Source organism: Balaenoptera borealis (genome assembly GCF_965194805.1).
Source record: "Balaenoptera borealis genome assembly, chromosome: 8".
NCBI classification, from domain to species: domain Eukaryota; kingdom Metazoa; phylum Chordata; class Mammalia; order Artiodactyla; family Balaenopteridae; genus Balaenoptera; species Balaenoptera borealis.
The window spans coordinates 89,651,234-89,670,350 of record NC_138865.1 but is presented as its reverse complement, the minus strand read 5'-3'; the positions used below and the strand labels follow the sequence as shown (position 1 = coordinate 89,670,350).

At 47.8% G+C, this 19,117-nt stretch overlaps 2 protein-coding genes across 8 annotated transcripts in view; one reads left to right on the top strand and one right to left on the bottom strand.

Moving 5' to 3' along the window:
* Positions 1-2,680, bottom strand: part of GALNT12 (polypeptide N-acetylgalactosaminyltransferase 12) — an 81,118-nt gene extending 78,438 nt beyond the window's left edge. The window contains exon 1 of one of the 3 annotated variants that reach the window (XR_014247883.1): positions 2,222-2,680. Coding sequence is in view for 2 of the 3 variants with exons in the window: in XM_082403993.1 (XP_082260119.1) it covers positions 2,222-2,586 (365 nt within the window). In the remaining variant the exon portion in view is untranslated. The remainder of the gene's footprint in view (positions 1-2,221) is intronic. The other 2 variants (XM_082403993.1, XM_082403992.1) reach the window with 2 other exon arrangements.
* Positions 2,681-10,074: 7,394 nt separating this feature from the next.
* ANKS6 (ankyrin repeat and sterile alpha motif domain containing 6) overlaps positions 10,075-19,117 on the top strand; it is a 69,170-nt gene continuing 60,127 nt past the window's right edge. For 2 of the 5 annotated variants that reach the window (XM_082402495.1, XM_082402494.1), the window contains exon 1: positions 10,075-18,002. In XM_082402495.1, the coding sequence (XP_082258621.1) occupies positions 17,650-18,002 (353 nt within the window). In that variant the 5' untranslated portion in view covers positions 10,075-17,649. The remainder of the gene's footprint in view (positions 18,003-19,117) is intronic. The other 3 variants (XM_082402497.1, XM_082402498.1, XM_082402496.1) reach the window with 2 other exon arrangements.

Genomic DNA, 19,117 nt, shown 5'->3' with positions numbered 1-19,117 from the left:
ATCTGGGTTCTATATCAGCTCTGCCCCAGATCTGTGTGTTACCTTGGGGGCATGGCTTTTCCTCTCTGGTTAGACTGGATGCTCCCTCAGGACCTTCCCTCCTATGACATTCAAGGATCCTAACCACACCTTTGCTTATTAATTAGTTCCAACCCTCCCCCTCACCCAGGACCCCGACTGTGAACTCAATCTGCCATTCTGGTTTCTCAGGCTAAATCTCAAGACCTTATTAGGTCCTCACGCCTGTATGAACTATAATAAAAGTGAGTCTTCGTGAAAGGCCTGGACGCTACTGGCTACATCTAAGTTATACCTCAAGGCCTGGCTGGGCTGAGACCGACACAGATGGAGCTCACCTTTCTCTCTAGACAAGAATGACCCAACAGGCCTTGCTGCAGGAATTAAAGGCAGGAGGCATTCACACTCCTTATCACGCTGGGTTTGGATTAACTTCCCAGGGTCATTGCAATAGCAGGATCTATAAGCAAATCCTGATAGGACACAGGGCAGCTGTGTCACCATGGAAATGGGACACCATAAGCCCCACAGGTCATCCACAGTGTTTCAAAGAGACTTCACAACCTGGGACAACAGAGGAAGTTGGAACCCGGAAAAGAAAAACTTTATGGACCAATCCCTGGATGACTCTTAAAAGCAACCTCCTGAGTGTATTGTTGGCAACAGGGAAGGCAGGAAAAACTAATAAGAACTGAGTACACAGTGTGTTCCCAGGTGTTAGGTGTTTTATTAACTCCTAGGTTGTGTTATTTCTACTCATCCCCTATTTTGCCGGTAGGGAAATTGAGGCTGAGAGGCTAGATTAATTGCCCAACATCACAGAGCTGATGAGCAAAAGAGCCACGATTTTATTTCACATGAGCTGGGTCTGAACCCTGAGTCTGACCTGAAAGCTTCCCCTAGACCTTGCCTCAGTGAGCACCCTTGGCGTTTCAAGGAGATAAACATATATTCAGCCATTTGGCTGAAGAGGAGGAACTACCATCAACCCCAACAAACATAGCTCGACTCGAAAAGATAAACAGTGAAAATGCCTAAGGTAAAAGCATAGGCTAGGCATGAGCAGATCCTGAAAAACAGCAGAGGCAGTGAGGTGCAAATCCATTCAAACTCTGCCAGTGAGGGCAGAGGTGGGGCCTCCTCCTGCAGACATTCATGCTCTCTCTGACCAAGGATGCACAGAGCAGTTGCCTAAAATCCTGAAATCAGCACAGTACCATGGGGGCCAGGAGGGTCACAGTCCCCCAAGGCCGGTTCCACCACTTTCCAGCTGTGGGGCCTTGGGTGAGTCACCTGACCTCTCTGGGCCAATTTCCACACCTGTAAAACAGGAGGGACAAGGAGCAGGGCGGAGTGGCAGATGCCTGGTACATACACGAGGCTGCCCACTTGGCTCCAGAACCCCCTCTCTGAGCCCTCTTTCCCTCAAAGTCTTTAAGGAGGGGGCTCCAGCAGGGACCTGGAAGATCCCTACCGAAAGAGGAAAGGAGATAGAAGGCCAGGAGGGCCATCCTCCACCTGCCAGCTTGTTCCCTTCTTACCTAAGCAGTGGTACAACCCCTCCAGACAGCAGCTCCAACAGGAATTAGGCCTCTGACCACACAGGTTCCAGGACTGTGTCACCCACAGGAGTGAGCTCTGCTGGACCACAGCCAGAAAGAGCCCTTCCCAGCAGCCGCTCCTTCCTGACTTCCTCCACTTCAAGGTCAGGAATCCAACTCCCAGAGAGAGGGCAAGGAGGCTTGCGGCTTCCGACTTGCCCTTCCAGGAGCCTTTCATCTCACCTGCCCGGCGGGCCCTCCCCTCCTGGTTGATTCATGGGCCCTGGTGCACACAGGTGCACACAAGTAAGTGAATGAAGCCTGTCTCGAACCCCACAGGTCCTTAGCTTCGCCAAAGCAGGACGTTACAGGCGTAACTGGACTGGGGGTGCCTTTGGACCCAGGAAGGGCACCCAAAGGGTCTCATCTGAAACCTGTCTGCAGATTTGTCAATTTCTGAGATTTTTCTATTTTCATTTTTTAAATCTTTCTCCCCCACCCCGCAGTATGAACACTTTCACTGCCCACTTCCGAGTGACTCAATAAGACGCGAGAGCCCCAGGTCTTTCGAGACCCCGGTTCCACCTTGCCACTTCACAGCTGCAGAAACTGAGGCCCGGGGACTCCGAGGGCGGTGCTTCTCCCGCCACCTGGGGACTCACAGAGGGTTCCAGCGCTCGGGCAGGCGGCGGTGCAGCGAGATGCGGTCGCTGAGGTAGATGTTTATCTGGTGCAGCCGCACGCTCTCCTCCTGCAGCCGCAGCTCTTCGCCCTGCAGCTGCAGCCGCACTGCCTCGCCTCGCGCGCCCAGAGCGTCCTCCCGCACCGGCGGCCGCGCCAGAACCGGGTCTCGCCGCCCGGAGCGCGGGGTGCGTGGGAGTCCCGGCTCGGCCATTCCGGCCCCGCGCCGCGCCCGCAGCACCGAGCCCAGCCCAGCCAGCGCCAGCAACGCCAGCAGTGCCAGCAGCGCCTCCCGGCCGCGCCGCAGCCCTCGCGGGCAGCGCCTCCACGCCGCGCGCCCCAACATGCGCCCCCCAGCTGCGCCCAGCGCCCGGCGCGCCCCGAGGCGGTGGCGCAGCCCGCGACCCGGATCCCGGAACCGGCGCGCCGCCCCGCCCCCGGCCCGCCCCACCTGCGCCCCGCCCCCTTCCCGCCCCGCCTGCCCGCCGAGGGGGCGAACTGTTACAGGGTCCCCACGAGGGCTCGCTGAGACGTGCACCTTCTTGGTGGGCTGTGTGCTTTATTAAAAAGGTAACGGCCGTAAAACCCTCAGCTCAGCGCCCGTCAAGTCGTAAGCGCTCCGTAAATGTTGGCCGAACGCGCCGTGCAGGGCGCTATGAATTTCACTGCCATTATCTCATCTGACCCCTACACAGTCCAATAAGAGAGGTACATTTTACAGATGAGGAGACTGGGGCACAGTGAGGCTAATTTACACCGGGCTATCTCATGGAGGCCTGCAGGCACACCGACCTAAGACATACTGCTCGGATCCCTTGAATAACAAACCCTCCTCTGGCTCCCTATTAGTCGGTAATCTGTTTCTTATTCCTCACTTTACAGACGCCTCCAAGAAACTTATCAAAGAAATGAACTATCCTCTCAGAAAAACACACGCAAACACACCCATGATTGCACACACCCCAGGCCATCCCCTCATGTTAAGTAGCCCGGCTCTTGGCTAGAGGTTTCCTTTGGGAGGATTGGGAGAATGAGGAAGCCACAGGGGTGCCGGAAATATTTAATAGGGTCCAGACTAGAGTGAGGCATGAGGCTCTCTCCAAGGCGGAAAATTGAAGTGTGGGCCAAATAAGCCTCAGTAATCAAAATAAACAATATTTTTCAAAATCAAAATGAATGCAAAAAATCCATGACAACAAAATACCAAAATTTTAAAGGCAGAATCTGACCCTGTGCTTGCACAGCTCACTTCACTCACCTCACCCTAATCCCAGACCTGATTCTATATCTTGATTTTAGTGAGGATTACATGGATAAATACATATGTAAAAATTCATCAAGTTCTTTAAAACCCATGCACTTGACTTATGAAAGTTATATCTCAATTTTTAAAAAGCAAAAAATAGAGAAATAAAAGAACAAAGAATAAAAAAAGGAGAACCCCTAGCCTCCAGGACAAGTGCTGAAGTCCTCAGCTTGACAGGAGAGACCCCCAGAATGTGACTCCAAATTCTGTAATGCCTATCCCCAGCCACTGGGGGATAGGGGAGGCACGGTTTCACTCCAGGCCTTTGCATAGGCTGTTCTCTCTGCTGGAAATGCCGTTCCCCACCTAGCAAACTCCTACCCATCCTTCAAGGCCCTGCCAAAAGCCACCTCCTCCATGAAGCCTTCAGCAATTCCATCGTTTTTTAGGTAAACGTATTTAAAGATCACATCATCCTTTTGTGTATTAGTCAGGGTTCCACAAGAGAAATAAAAGCAGGAAGAGATATATTAAGAGATTTACTGCAAGAAATTGGCTTATACAATTGCAGAGACTGGTTAAGCAAGTCCAAAATCTATAGGGCAGGTCATCAGGAAGGACAGGCTGAAACTCTCTGACACAAGCAGAAGCTGCAATCCACAGGCAGAATTTCTTATTTTCTAGGGCAATCTCAGTTCTGCTCTTTAGGACTTGAACTGATTAAATCAGGCCCACCTAAACGATCTCTTTCCTTAAAGTCAGCTGATTGTAAATGTTAACCATATCTACAAAATACCTTCATGGCAACATCTACATTAGTGTTTGATTGAATAACTGAGGATTAAAGCCTAGCCAAGCTGACATATCAAACTGACCATGTCTATTAGTTTCCGAGAACTGCCATAACAAAGTACCACAAACTAGGTGGCTAAAAACAACAGAAATTTATTCTCTCACAGTTCTGGAGGCAATAAGTGTTATTAGCAGAGCCACATTCTCCCTGGAGGCTCCAGGGGAGAATCTGTTCCATACCTTTCTCTTAGTTACTGGTGTCGCCAGCAATCCTTGACATTCCTTGACTTGCAGATGCATCACTCCAATCTCTGCCTCCATGGTCATATGACATTCTTCTAGTGCGTTTGTCTCTGTGTCCCTTCTACTCTTCTTCTAAGGGCGCTGGTCATTGGATTTGGGCCACTCTAATGATCTCATCTTAACTTGATTACATCAACAAAGACCCTATTCCCAAATAAGGTAACATTCATAGGTATCAAGGATTAGGACTTCAACAGATCTTTTGGGGGGACACAATTCAATCCATATCACCATCTTACTTTGGTACAGCCCTTGCTACATTAGGTTGTGTTTAATTCATACCCTGGCCTTGTGAAAAAAAAAAAGACTGTAAAGGACTAAGAGTATGGGCTGTGGTCACTTTATGATCCCAGAAGTTGGTTCAGTATCAGACACAGTAAGTGCTCAATTCATGGCTGGCTTTGTGTCTCACACTCACTTACGTAGGCACCTGTTTGAACTCAGTGGGGAAGTACCTGATGGAGGGCACAGCCTGGTTAAGTGCAGGGAAAAGTTACTCCCAAAAGGTAACAAACATGAATTCTTTAGGTCTTCTTGCTGGAAGGGCCTCAGCAACTCAGTCTGGACGTTTTCAAAATCCGCTCCTAGAAATCCCAAGGGAAAACCATCCAGGGAAGTAAAAAGGAGGCTGACTGGACAGGGCTCCAGTTATTCTCCCTGAAACCAGAGCACTGACACATTTATTTGCTTAATCCTTTGAGCTTCCTTATTAGATTGTCGCAGCCTCGTGTCTGATTACCAGAGGACTTGGTAACCAGGCCAAAGGAAGTATGTTGTCCAGGTCCACAGCTGATCAGTAGCAGAACAGGAAATAGAACAGAACAAAAAGGTATGGTACAAACTGCTAGATGTCTGCCAATATCCAATCTTCTCTTTTTCCTTCTCTAGAATCCTTTTTTAAAAAAATGTGTTTGTGGGCTTCCCTGGTGGCGCAGTGGTTGAGAATCTGCCTGCCAATGCAGGGGACACAGGTTCGAGCCCTGGTCTGGGAGGATCCCGCATGCCGCAGAGCAGCTGGGCCCGTGAGTCACAATTACTGAGCCTGCGCGTCTGGAGCCTGTACTCCGCAGCGGGAGAGGCCGCGATGGTGAGAGGCCCATGCACTGCGATGAAGAGTGGCCCCCACTTGCCACAACTAGAGAAAGCCCTCGCACAGAAACGAAGACCCAACACAGCCATAAATAAATAAATAAATAAATAAATTTTTTAAAAAATGTGTTAGTTTCTCTGGACCCACTGTCTTCCAAAATAAAGACTATGTTTCCCAGCCCTCCTTGCAACTAGGCATGGCCAAGTGACTAAGTGTGCCACCAATGGGCTATAAGTGGTGGTGTCAAATGGGGCTTCTGAGTAATGTCCTTAAAGGAAACTTCCTTACCTTTCCTTCTTGCTGGCTGGATTGTGGCTATGAAGACTGGAGCTCAAGCAACCACCTTGGGTCATGCACTGAGAATGGTGAAACACCATGGCAGAAGGAGTCCAGTTCCCTAACATTGTGGACACTGAACCAGTCCTGCTGGCCTCCTTCCAGGCTTTGTTTATGTGAGAGAGAAATAAACTTCTATCTCATTGAAGCCACTGTTTCTATGGGTTTTCTGTCTTAGGCAGCCAAGTCTAATCCTCACTGATACAGATGATTAATTGCAAGAGAATTCTCCCCAAATCTGACTCTGATGGTACGGTGATTTTAAAACCAGGCTGCAAATTCTTTGATACTCCCTTCCCTTGAAACAAGGTAGACTTCTAACTGCTTCAACCAACAGAATATGGTAGAAGTGAAGTCCTGTGGCTTCTAAGGCTAGGTATAAAAGGCCATGAAGCTTCCACCTTGTTCACGGGACCACTGTTCTCAAAGCCTTGAGCTGCCAGGAAAGAAATCTGATGATCCTGATGCCGTCATGCCAGAGAAGCCACAGGCAGACATACAGTCAACAGGGTCAGCTGAGCCCAACCTTCAGCCACCCTAGACAGCCCAGGCATCAGACAGGTGAGTGAAGAAGCCACCTTGGAAGTGGCTCCTCCCCAGTCATTCAAGTCATCTCAGCTATGGCCCCAGACATCACAGAACAGAGAGGTGCTGTCTTCAAATCCCTGACCCACAGAACCCATGAACATAATAAGATGATTGTTGTTTTACACCATGACGTTTTGGGATGGTTTGTAACACAGCAGTAGATAACTGGAACAAATGGATGATTTTAATCAACATATTTCAAGAGGAAATATTATTGAGCATCTAAACATGTGCCAGGTACTGTGCTACGGACTAGGCAAACTACAATGAGCAAGTGTCGATGATAAACAAAGCTGGACACTAGTTAAATGGGAAAGATAGATTTGAATCAGTAACACACCATTTCAATAGGGAAGGAGGTCCAGTATGAACTGATTCAACTTTGATTGGCACAGGGGTAACTGGGAGTTTTAAGTAGAGTTGAGGAAATGAAAAATTACAAAGGATTGGTCAGCATAAATGCTGATTAGCCCAGACATGTCTGTCGGCTTGCAATCATCGAAGTCAGGATTCTATCCTCCCACCGAGACTGGCAGACGGAGGCCCTATCCTTCCTGACGATCGCATTTTAAAGGAATGACTGGGACTTCCCTGGTGGTGCAGTGGTTAAGAATCCACCTACCAACGCAGGGGGGACATGGGTTCGAGCCCTGGTGCGGGAAGATCCCACGTGCCGCAGAGCAGCTAAGCCCGTGCGCCACAACTAATGAGCCTGCGCTCTAGAGCCCGCGAGCCACAACTACTGAAGCCCGCGCGCCTAGAGCCCATGCGCCACAACAAGAGAAGCCACCTCAATGAGAAGCCCGCGCGCCGCAACGAAGAGTAGCCCCCGCTCGCCACAACTAAAGAAAGCCGGCGCACAGCAACAAAAACCCAACGCAGCCAAAAATAAATAAATTTAAATAAATAAATAGAGGAGTGACTTTCAGGTCCTTGAGAAAGATACTCCTGAACTGTAGGAGATACATACACATCTCAAACGGACAGAGAAAGGATTCACAATTGTAAGCCCTTTTTAGTAAATGTTCTTAAAAAGGGTGGTCAGGGGCCTCTGGTTAGGTGTTGGACAGAGCAAACAGCAAATTCTTTGGGTAGTCTTCAGCTTTCTCAGGCAGGCACTTAAGGGGTGCTAGCGTCACAGTCTTGGAAACTATGTTAGTGTTTAAGTCTTTTAATGTGAGGGGAGGTGGGTGGATGAAATCATTTGTGTTGAGAGTCTGTAGTTTTTACAGGCCAAGGTTGAGCCCTAGTCAAGATGAAAGCTCAGAGGAACCTGTCTAGAGTCTGGTCAAGGAGAGAATCTTTGTCACAAGACAGATACTTTTGGCATCATGGTGCTGAGAGTGTAATGGAATGGACAGATAATAAAAAGATAACTTATTAGAGTTGTGATAAGTATTTTGAAGAAGAATTGCAGGGTGCTAAAAGGACTTATACTAGTAGAACCTGGTTTAGTTTAGGGGTTTAGGAAGGTTTCTCTGAAGAAGTTATGTTTACACGGATACCTGGGTGTTAAAGTGAGATCAGTGATTTGAAATCATATTTTAGGTTAATCTGGAACTCCCTCTGCTGCTGCCCAGCTCAGGGAAATGAATAGTTTTGTATCTCCTGTAGAAAGATAATGTGTAAACTGGGAAGCTAGTCCAAAGCTTTTTATCAAATATTCTCTATTTTCAAAGGGACCACAGCCCAAAAGTTCAGAAGCATAAGTCTGGTCTGACTCTCTCATTTTACAGATGGGGAGCCTGAGACACAGAGTGGGGAGGCGGTCTCGAACAAGTTGGTGGCTCAGGCAGAGTAGGATCTAACTTGCCATCTGCTTCAATTCACAGCCTCTGGTTACTGGCCTCCCTGGAGGATATGGCCCTTCCATGAGCAGCTCCCCCAGGGCTCCAGGAGGGGGATGGGGTTTGGGGTAAACCATGCAAAGCAGCTCCTACCCAGAACTGCTGCTGCTATCAGACTAGTGGGAGGTGACTCCATGCACAAAAGAGAGTCCACTGGTTGGTGCTGGAAGGCAGGTGTGATAGGAAAGGCTTGGAGCTGTGTCTTTTGGCCTCTGTCCAAACACCCAACACATTTAAGATCTGTCAGATTAGAAAACAGACAAGGATTACAACTTGGATCGGCTTACCAAATTGGAATGCTTCCCAACAGAGGCTCAGTTGCAGAGAAAAGAGTGATGGAATTAGGCCTTACAAGACCTGGGTTCAAGTCCCAGGTAATGGATACAAGCTGTCACTTATTGAGCACCTATATGTGCTGTAAACTGCTATCATCTCACTTTACCCCCTGACAATCTTGCAAGGTTTCTTCTCTGAGGAAACTTGGGCTCAGAGAAGCGAGGTGGTTTATCCACCACATACAACACAACATACAACATACACACAACATACAGGGTCACGCAACATACAAGGGGCAGAAAAAGGATCTGAGCCCAGGTCTCCTGACCCCTAGTTCAGGATTTCCCACCACACACCTCAATGGCAGGCTGCTGTGAGACCAAAGACCAAAGACAGCTTAGCCTCGTGGGTGAGAACACAGCCTTGCAGCCCGCTTGCCTGAGCTCAAACCCCAGCCCCATCACAGATTGCTGTGCAGCCTTAGGCAAGTCACTTAACCTCTTTCAACGCAGTGTGCTCATGTATAAAATGGTGGTGATAATAACAGTACCTGAGTAGGGTTTTGGGACGGATTGAGTGATGTAGTCCACACAGACAGCCTCCCTGGACACAAAGCAGGGTGGAAAGAGCTTCTGCAAGGGCAAATGGAAGATGCCTAGTGCTTTGCTACTCAAAGTGTGGTTCTTAGACCAGCAGCATTGGTACCACCTGGGAGCTATTGGAACTACAACAGTTTGTTAACAGAGGTAAAGTAACGAGTTACTCTGCTTACCCAGAGTAAGTACTATGTAAATGTTATTAATGATGATAAGTTGGCATCCATAGAGGGCAAATCCAGCTGGGACCTTAATTCTTTTCATACCTCTTCCCAAATTGACTAACTTGTCCTCTCCTTGGGTTTCTTGTTAGTTTGAGGAGATAATTTGTTCTTTGACCACACCATCTCATCTGCTGCTCAACCAACAAATAGATTTCTGTAGAAGGCACTTTTGATTTGTCATATTAGCTCCCTTCACAGGGGATCATTACATCCCTTTTAGAGCTTAATAAGTTATACGGTAGTGGTACTTCAAACATTAGTGGTACTTCAAATCACTGATCTCACTTTAACATCCAGGTATCCGTGTAAACATAACTCCTTCAGAGAAACCTTCCTAACCCCCTAAACTAAACCAGGTTCTACTAGTATAAGTCCTTTTAGCACCCTGCAATTCTTCTTCAAAATACTTATCACAACTCTAATAAGTTATCTTTTTATTATCTGTCCATTCCATTACACTCTCAGCACCATGATGCCAAAAGTATCTGTCTTGTGACAAAGATTCTCTCCTTGACCAAACTCTAGGTAGTGGGTAAAAGATGGCTGATTCAATTAATGATTGGGGCAACTTGATAAACATTTGGAAAAATAAAGTTAAATGCCAACCTCACACCTTACACCAAAGTAAATTCCAAATGATCTAGAAATGTCAAAGTAAAAAAAGAAAAATAAGGACTTCCCTGGTGGCGCAGTGGTTAAGAATCCGTCTGCCAACGCAGGAGACACAGGTTCGAGTCCTGGCCCGGGAAGATTCCACATGCCGTGGAGCAACTAAGCCCGTGCGCCACAACTACTGAGGCTGTGCTCTAGACCCCCGTGAGCCACAGCTACTGAGTCCATGTGCCACAACTACTGAAGCCCGTGCACTCTAGGGCCTGCAACAAGAGAAGCCACCACAATGAGAAGCCTGCACACCGCAACGAAGAGTAGCCCCCCCTCGCCGCAACTAGAGAAAGCCCGTGCGCAGCAACAAAGACCCAATGCAGCCAAAAATAGATAAATAAATAAATTTATAAAAAAAAAAAAAAAAGAAAAATAAGAAAGTCCAATGATGAAAGTACTGGATGAAAAAACCCAGAGACCATTATGGAAAAGATTTATAAATTTGACTACATAAAATTTTTAAATTCTGTAAAGCCCCAAATAATATAAACTCAAAAGACAGAAGACAAATCAGAAAGACATATTTGCAGATGACATTTACCCAGTATGTGAATCAACAGGGAAATAAAAAGAACAAACAGAAATAAAAATGACCAAAGGATTTGAAGACAGTTCCCACAAAAAAGAGATCTAAAATGGTCTATAAATGTATCGTAATATGCTCAACTTCTCTATTTAAAAAGCATGCAAACTAAACTTACTCCAAAATATTTTTTTCACCTATCAGATTGGCAAAGATTAAAAAGGTTATTAATTCCAGTGTTGTCAAGGATGTGAATAAACAGGCACTCTTATCCAGTCAGTAGGAATGCAAACTGGTACAACCTTTTGGAAAGCAATTAGGCAACATTTATTTGAAATGTTAATGTTCGTATCCTTTTGATTCTGCAATTTCACATCTAGGAATTTATCTAACAGAAATAGATTCATAAGTGCTCAAGAGATAAGCTTATAGGAAGCTTATCGCAGTATTGCAGGGGTCCCCAACCCCCTGGCCGTGGACCGGTACCGGTCCTCAGCCTGTTAGGAACCAGGCCTCACAGCAGGAGGTGAGCGGCAGGCAGCAAGCAAAGCAAACGAAGCTTCATCTGCCCATTGCTCCCCATCACTCGCATTACTGGCCGAACCATCCTCCTCACACACCCCCACCCCAGTCTGTGGAAAAACTGTCTTCCACAAAACCAGTCCCTGGTGCCAAAAAGGTTGGGGCCCGCTGCAGTATTGTATATAAAAGCAAAAAGTTGGAAACAACCCAGATAACCATTAACAGTAGATTATAAAATGAAGTACTGCACATCCATACGCTAATATACCACAGTGTCATTAACAAGAATGACATTAATTCTAAGTGTTTAACATACAAATGTGTTTAAGATGCATTGTTAAGTCAAGAAAATCAAGTTGTAGAGCTGTATGGATAGTATGATCCTATATGGGTAAAATAGATTAATATATACAAAGGAAAAACTCTAAAGAAATATTCACCAAACCATTAACCATATTATATTTATTTCTGATTAGTGAGATTCTTTGGCCCTTTCATTTTCGTTCCATTTTTTTTTTTCAACGAATACTTATTGATTACCTACCACTTGGCAGGCAATGTACTAGATTCAAGGGATATGATGGTAAACACCCAGAGCCATTGATCTCAAGAAGCTTACATTCTATATTTCTACAACATTGGAACTCTTTACAACACATATTATCATCTAATTAGGAAGATATTTTAAGGTAAATAAATACTCTTTAGAGATTATTTTACTTCCAAACCCTCCTTACCTCCTTTCTAATCCATTGCACCAGTCTCTGATCCCCCATCCCTCCTTTCCAACCTGTTTCCTCTCTTTTCCTACAACTACCCAACTCACACCCAGTTTTTCTGCCCAACTTGTGGTCTAGCTCTCCCATGAAGCTGTCAGTGACACCCTCAAACTCTGACACTTTCCTCTGAATTGATAACAAAAGCTAACAGACCACCCTGTTCCACAATCATGTGGGATTCCCTGGGGGCCAGGGGCTGTGTCCTTATCATCCAACACACATAATGTCTGGCACACAGGAGGCACTCAATTAATGCTGGTTGAACAGGGATTGTGTCGGTGATGGAGGTACACCACTCAGACGGCCCTTCAAGAGAACCTGCTGCAGGGAGAACAGTTGACTGAGAGCCTCTAGCTGCTATGCCTTCGGGTCCTCCGTGATATTCTTGCTGAGGCTACAGTTCCTCTGGTTTCTCCCAGTCAGTGATCGAGCATGGGAGGGACACCAGAACCCAGCCATTTCTGTTTGATGCAGGAAGACTTAGCAGACGCCCTTTGCCTGGGGACTCCCCATCAGCCTGGTCGAGTCATTCCCAGAACTGAAGGGCAGTCTGAAGCTCTTCCTACCCAAGCCTCCTCCCTTTCCACTCTCTTTTCCCAGTTGTCAGACCTGCATCTGGGTCTGAAGGCTCTCCTTCCCTTTTCTTCTTCCTTCCACCTTTATCCTATACAAGCATTTCTCCCAGGAAAAAACATTATGGCATTTGATTCTTAGAGGACCCAAACCAACCTAGGGATCAGTGAAAAGGTACTGGAAGAGAGTTCATAAATAAGACGACTGTAGATACACTTGCAGAAGAGATTTATGTATAAAGATGTGCTGGATCCATTCTTCCAAACCTTTGTGCACACAGATCACCTGGGAATGGTGTTGAAATGGATTCTGGTTCAATAGGTCTGGGGTGGACCCAAGATGCTGTATTCCTAAGAAGCTCCCAGGATGTACTGATGCTGCTGGTCCAGGGACCACAGTTTGAGCAGCAAGGTGCTGGAATCTTTATTTGCCCCGTTCGGTCTCTCCTCCCTGGGAGGCTGACTGTGAGGACCACATCAGTAGGCTCTGAACCTCAGGCTAACAGTTATGTTTGGCCAATGAGGAGCACTGGCAAGAGATCAGAGGGCAGGAAGAGGATGAGGTCAGAGGTTTTTATTCCTCGGGGGATTGCTTCCTACTGGGTTGCCGTAGGATGGTTGCATCCCTCTACCAAAGGCCAAACTCCTATCAGGTAGATCTCTCCAGTTTTCTCTCTTGCAGAATTCCAGTAACTGCTCTCTCCCTTTCCCCCTTCAGGCCTGGGGTGGTGATGGCTCCCTACTGTTATCAGCCTCTGAGTACTGCATCATCCCTTGTGACTCTTAGTAAATACTGCCCACATGTCTGTAATTAGTTCTTTAGTAAACGGTCCTCATTTCCTCAGCCAAATGTGCCAGCTGTCTCCTGCTGGGACCCTGACTGCTACAAGTGCTGTTCAATGCAGAATTTTTTTTATAATAGCAGAAAATAATAGCAGAAAACTGGAAACAACCTAATTGTGCATCATTAAAAAATGATTAAATAAATTACAGTACATCTGCTTAATGGTGTTACATGCAACAATTAAAGAGGATGCAGTAGGGATGTCCCTGTTGGTCCAGTGGTTAAGAATCCGCATTGCAATGCAGGGGACTCGGTTCGATCCCTCGTTGGGGAACTAAGATCCCACATGCCGCAGGGCAACTAAGCCCACGTGCCATAACTACTGAGCACTCGGGCCACAACTAGAGCCCGTGTGCTACAACTAGAGAGAAGCCCACGCCTGGCAACAAGGAGCCTGCACGCCACAACTAAGATCCCTCTAAGCACAACTAAGACCCGACACAGCCAAAAAGAAAATAAATAAATATTTTTTAAAAAAAGGATGCAGTAGATCTATATTCACCTACATGGAAAGATGCCCAAGCCATTTATTTAACGAAAACAGGGCAGGGGAATATTCAGAATAGCATGCATAGTAGGAACCCATTTCTTTAAAAAGTAAAATAGTAAAACATGCATTTGTTAAGGCTTGGATTGCAAGTGACAACAACCCTGCTCAAAACAAACCTAACCAAAAAGAATGGGGGGGGGGGAATTCTGATTCCATCTTTTTCTGTCACTTGTCTCTGCTCTTCTGTGTGGTGGCTTCACTCTCAGGCAGGTTGTCTTCAAGTGGGGGCAGAACGAGCCCCAGACTGGCTTATGACGTCCTGACAGCTGACAACCTTTAACAAAAAATCCTGCACTGAAGGAATTGGAATGAGCTTGGACATACGCTAATCACTGAACCACGTGGACTGAGAGTGGGGGAAGGAGGCTCCCCAAAAGAAAGAGGGTGTCTCTTCCCCAAGTAGGAGAGGCAGGACAGGTGTAAGCAATAGAGATCCACTCTAGAGGGAATATTTGTAGTAGACATTTTTTATCCTTTTTGGCTGCCCAGCATGGGAACCCCCTTCCTATCCTGGAGAGTCTCCTACCTTCTGGGGCACCCACAATGGAGCCTACTTCCCATTATACATGCTGAAAATGCTAGAAATGCACTTTCCCAACTCCCTTTCTGCCAGGCAAAACACATGACCTGGCCAGGCCATTCAGATGCTCCCATCTCTGCCTTGGACTCTGAAGCTGGTGACACCAAAAAGGGCCTGTGCAGACTCCATCCTGGTATAGGGTGCAGCCTGGCATGATTTGGGACATTGTTCTTGGTTGTGGGACCTCCGGGGCTGGTTCTCTGGCCCCGTGGGATCTGTGAGCTATGAACAAAACCTCGTATTAAATCTCCTTTCTTCTTAAATTATCCAGAGGGTTAATTTCTGCTGCTTGCAATCAAGAACCTTGATTAATGCCTATAAGTAGGTGTGCATGTTTGAATATGTATGAAATATTTTTGGAAAGATAAAATAAATGTGAATATTGGTTACCTATGGGAAGTAGGACTGGGAAAGTGGGAAATGGAGGAGGAGGGAAAGGGGCTTTTGCTTTATGCCCGTTTGTATTGTTGGAATTTTTTCTTTTACCATGTATATTACTTTTACAGTGAAACAACTAGGTAGTAAAATATAAGAAAAGACACCTGAATAAATACAATAAGACACGGAAGCAATTGCTCAGGATTTTCAAGGAACCAAGTCTTCATTAGACATTCAAAAGAAAGTCATCCTCAACTCTGTTGTGGTGAACAGAGCCAAATGTGGAAATGAGTGACAGTGTTTGTTTAATTAATTAATTAATTAATTATTTTGGTTGCACAACTTGCGGGATCTTAGTTCTCTGACCAGGGGTTGAACCTGTGCCCCCTGCAGTGGAAGCTCGTGGAGTCCTAACCACTGGACCACCAGGGAATTCCCCACACCTTGTTTTGTTGTGCTTTCCTTTATCATGCTTCCCAGATGTGGCATCTTATAGACTGAAGGTTTGCGGCAACCCTGCATGGAGCATGTCTACCAGCACCATTTTTCCAACAGCATTTACCCACTTTGTGTCACTGTCACATTTTGGTAATTCTTGCAATATTTCAAACTTTTTCATTATTATTATATCTGTTATGGTGATCCATGATCAGTGATTTTTGATGTTACTATTGCAAAAAGATTACAACTTGCTGAGGGCTTAGATGATGGTTAGCATTTTTGGCAATAAAGTATTTTTAAATTAAGGTATTTACCTTGTTTGTTTTCTTAAAGACTATTGCACACTTACTAGACTACAGTATAGTATAAACATAACTTTTACATGCACTGGGAAACCAAAAAGTTGCATGACTCACTTTATTGCAGTGGTCTGGAACCGAACCTGCAATATCTCTGAGATATGCCTCTACCACCTCCCACATGGCCAAAATGATTAGCTCTATCCCTGAATCTCACCCACTCAAACACTTTCCATGACTCTCCTTTACTCACTGGCACTGAAGCATTTTGCAGTCTGAGCCCTGTGTATTTTCGAGACTTTTCCTCATTTTACGATTCGCCTAGAAGACCTTATCTTCCAGTCCTGCCGGCCCATATCCTAAGGGCATTACCATCTCTGATCTGCCAAAGCAATGACACTTATTCCTTCCTCATGCCCTCATCAAGTTTTGTTCTGTATTATAATTCTATATACTAGACTTAGTCATTTAACAGTCAAGTTAAATGACCTAGCACCTACCATATGTCTAGCTTTTTGCTAGGCTTTGGGACCATAGCTCATAGTCTGTGGAAACCAATTACCCCAGATCAGAATGTTAAAAGTCTGTTACCGCGATGAGAATGTAATGTAAAGCAATTGGCTGGCAGGGCTGCTCTCGTTAGAATCTTTCTCTTTCCCTCTGCCTGGATTGCACTCTCTCCAAATGTTAGCATGACTTGACTGCTCAATTCCTTCAGGTCTCTTTGCAAATGTCACATTCTCAGTGATATCTTTTCTACCCAACCTATTATAAAATAACATCCCATCCTCTAACCCATTTACTTGGATTCTGTTATGTTCTATTTATTGTTTTAATAACACTCATCACCATCTGACGTACAAGTTACTTACTTGTTTGTGTATTCACAGCCTCTTTCCACTGTCAGGTCCAGGACAGCAGGGATTTTATTTTGTTCCCTGCAGCTTCTCCACAGCCTAAAACAGTGCCTGGCACACAGTAGGCACTCAGTAAATACTTGTCGAGAGTAGAAAGAGAATTGGACTAGATGTCAGAAGACCTGGGTCCTAGTCACAGCTCTCTGTGGGCTTTAGCAAAACACATCCTCTTTAAGCCTCAGGTGCCTCCTCTGTAAATTGGGGGTGATCATCTCGGCCCTTCCCCGCGGCTGACAGCGCTGCTGTTAAGGATCAAACAGCGCGTCTCAAACTTTAACGTGCCTCAGAATCACCTGGAGGGCTTGCTAGGATACCGGTGGCTGGGCTCTATACTCGGTTTCCTATTCAGTAGGTCTGGGTGGGATGAGAAAATGTGCATTTGTAAAATGTCCCAGATGGTGCTGCTTCAAGAACCACTGACGAAGAGAGATGAAGGTACAGAAGGTGCTTGTAGGCCTAACGCCCGTCCCAGACAAGTATGGTACTGATGGCCCGGCAGGACATTCTGCGAGGACAGAGTGGACGCATCTGTTCCTTAATTCAGTCAACGACCATTTAGGAGGCGCCAGGTTAGTGCCGGGTGCTGGGAGTCAGCGGCGCGTGCCACAGGCCAGGCCCGTGAGCCCGTGGACTCAGACCCTGGCCCAGTGGTTGGGAGCTCGCAGTGTAAGGAGGGTAGGGGCGGCCGCTCCGACCTCCGCACGCGGCGGGAAGTATCCGGAGCAGCGGGGAGGGCCGCAAGCGGGCGCCGAAAACGCAAAGGCAAACTCGAAGCTCGGCGGCGGACGCAGCTCGAAACTTCCCGGAACCCGCTGTCCAGCCCCCGCCTCCGCCCCCGCCCCCGACGCCGGCGATTGAGGCGTGCTCTCGTCCTGGGCGCGCGCCCGGCACACAGTAGGCGCGCGGCCCGGCCCTCCGCACGCGGCCGGCACACAGTAGGCGCGCGGGCGGGCGGAAGGGGGCGCCGGCGCGCGGTATCCGGGGGCGGAGCCGGCGGAGCCGGCTGGGCCAGCGGCGCAGACGGACGCGGGCCGCTGGCCGCGATGGGGGAGGGCGGGCTGCCCCCGGCTTTCCAGCTGCTGCTGCGCGCCTGCGATCAAGGCGACACGGAGACGGCGCGGCGGCTGCTGGAGCCGGGGGCTACGGAACCGGCGGAGCGCGGCGCGGAGCCCGAGGCGGGCGCGGAGCCGGCGGGGCCCGAGGCGTCCGGGCCCGGGGCGGGGGCGGCGGCCGGAGCGCCGGTGCCCGTAGATTGCTCAGACGAGGCGGGCAACACGGCGCTGCAGTTCGCCGCGGCCGGGGGCCATGAGCAGCTGGTGCGCTTCCTGCTGCGACGCGGCGCCTCGGTCAACAGCCGCAACCACTACGGCTGGAGCGCCCTCATGCAGGCGGCCAGGTGAGGGGTCCGGGGCGCCGGGGGGTCCGGGGTGGTGTCCAGCGGCCCTCGGGGCGCGGGCGGGCTCAGGCGGCCGGACCTGCCCGGCGGTCCCCCGCAGATGCCCCGGGAGATAAAGAGTGAAGGACTGGTTCGAGAGAATTGGAATGGTAAACTTTGAGTAGCTTGGGATACGACGAGAAGTGGACGCTCTTTTTAATAAAGTAAAATCCGAATCTTAGAAACATTGGCCTTTCAAAACACAATCTGGAGACAGCAAATAGAATCTTAGAGACGTAAAACCTTAGTGATGTCCATTTATTACTTCTTGCAACAAGGGTTTTCTAAGAACCTACCTACCAACCCTAGCTTGGCGTTCGGGATGCTGTGGTACCCAGATAAAGTACCCACTGGAGCAGCTCATATGCCATTGGGTAGGCCAGGTAAAGGAACAGCTTTCACGGGGAAAATTGGGGGAGCTTTTGGAGAGCAGACTCAGTTTCAGGAAGCGGGGGAAGGTTTCTGGTAAAGATGATGTATGTATTCAAGTCGAGACCTAAGGTTACCTAAGAATTGACCTGGACGGAAGAAGTGCAAGGTGGGAATGGGGTGATAGGAGGCCCGTGCAAAGGTTTGGAAGCCAAAGTGAAATAGACATTGGTAGGACTGCTAGAACGATGTTGTGGCTGGAAGGGGCTGGGAGTAGTGGGAGATGAGTCCTCTCTGGAGAGAAAGAGGCAGATGCACGGTGGTAAGGCTGCGAAAGGTGAGCTATTCTAAGGACACTGGGAAGTAATGGAAGGTTCTAGGCAGAGCAACTGACAGAATGAGATTTATGTTTGGAAAGATCACTTTCACTGCAGTGTGAGGATGGATTGGAGGGGTGAGCTAGAATCAGAAAGGCTGGTTAGGAGGGGATTGCAGCATTCCAGGAAGAGGTGATGGTGTCCTGGACCAGAGCAGAAATGGCGGCGCGAGAGCAAAGAAATGAGTTTGAGATGTATTCAGGAAGTAGGATGAACCGGACTTGAAACTCTGGTATACAGTGAAGTCTCTCACTCTTGTCAGCCAACTACTTAGGTCCCACCCAGTTTCTTGGAGAAATTCCCCAAGGAGGGAACAGAGGTCATTTGTAA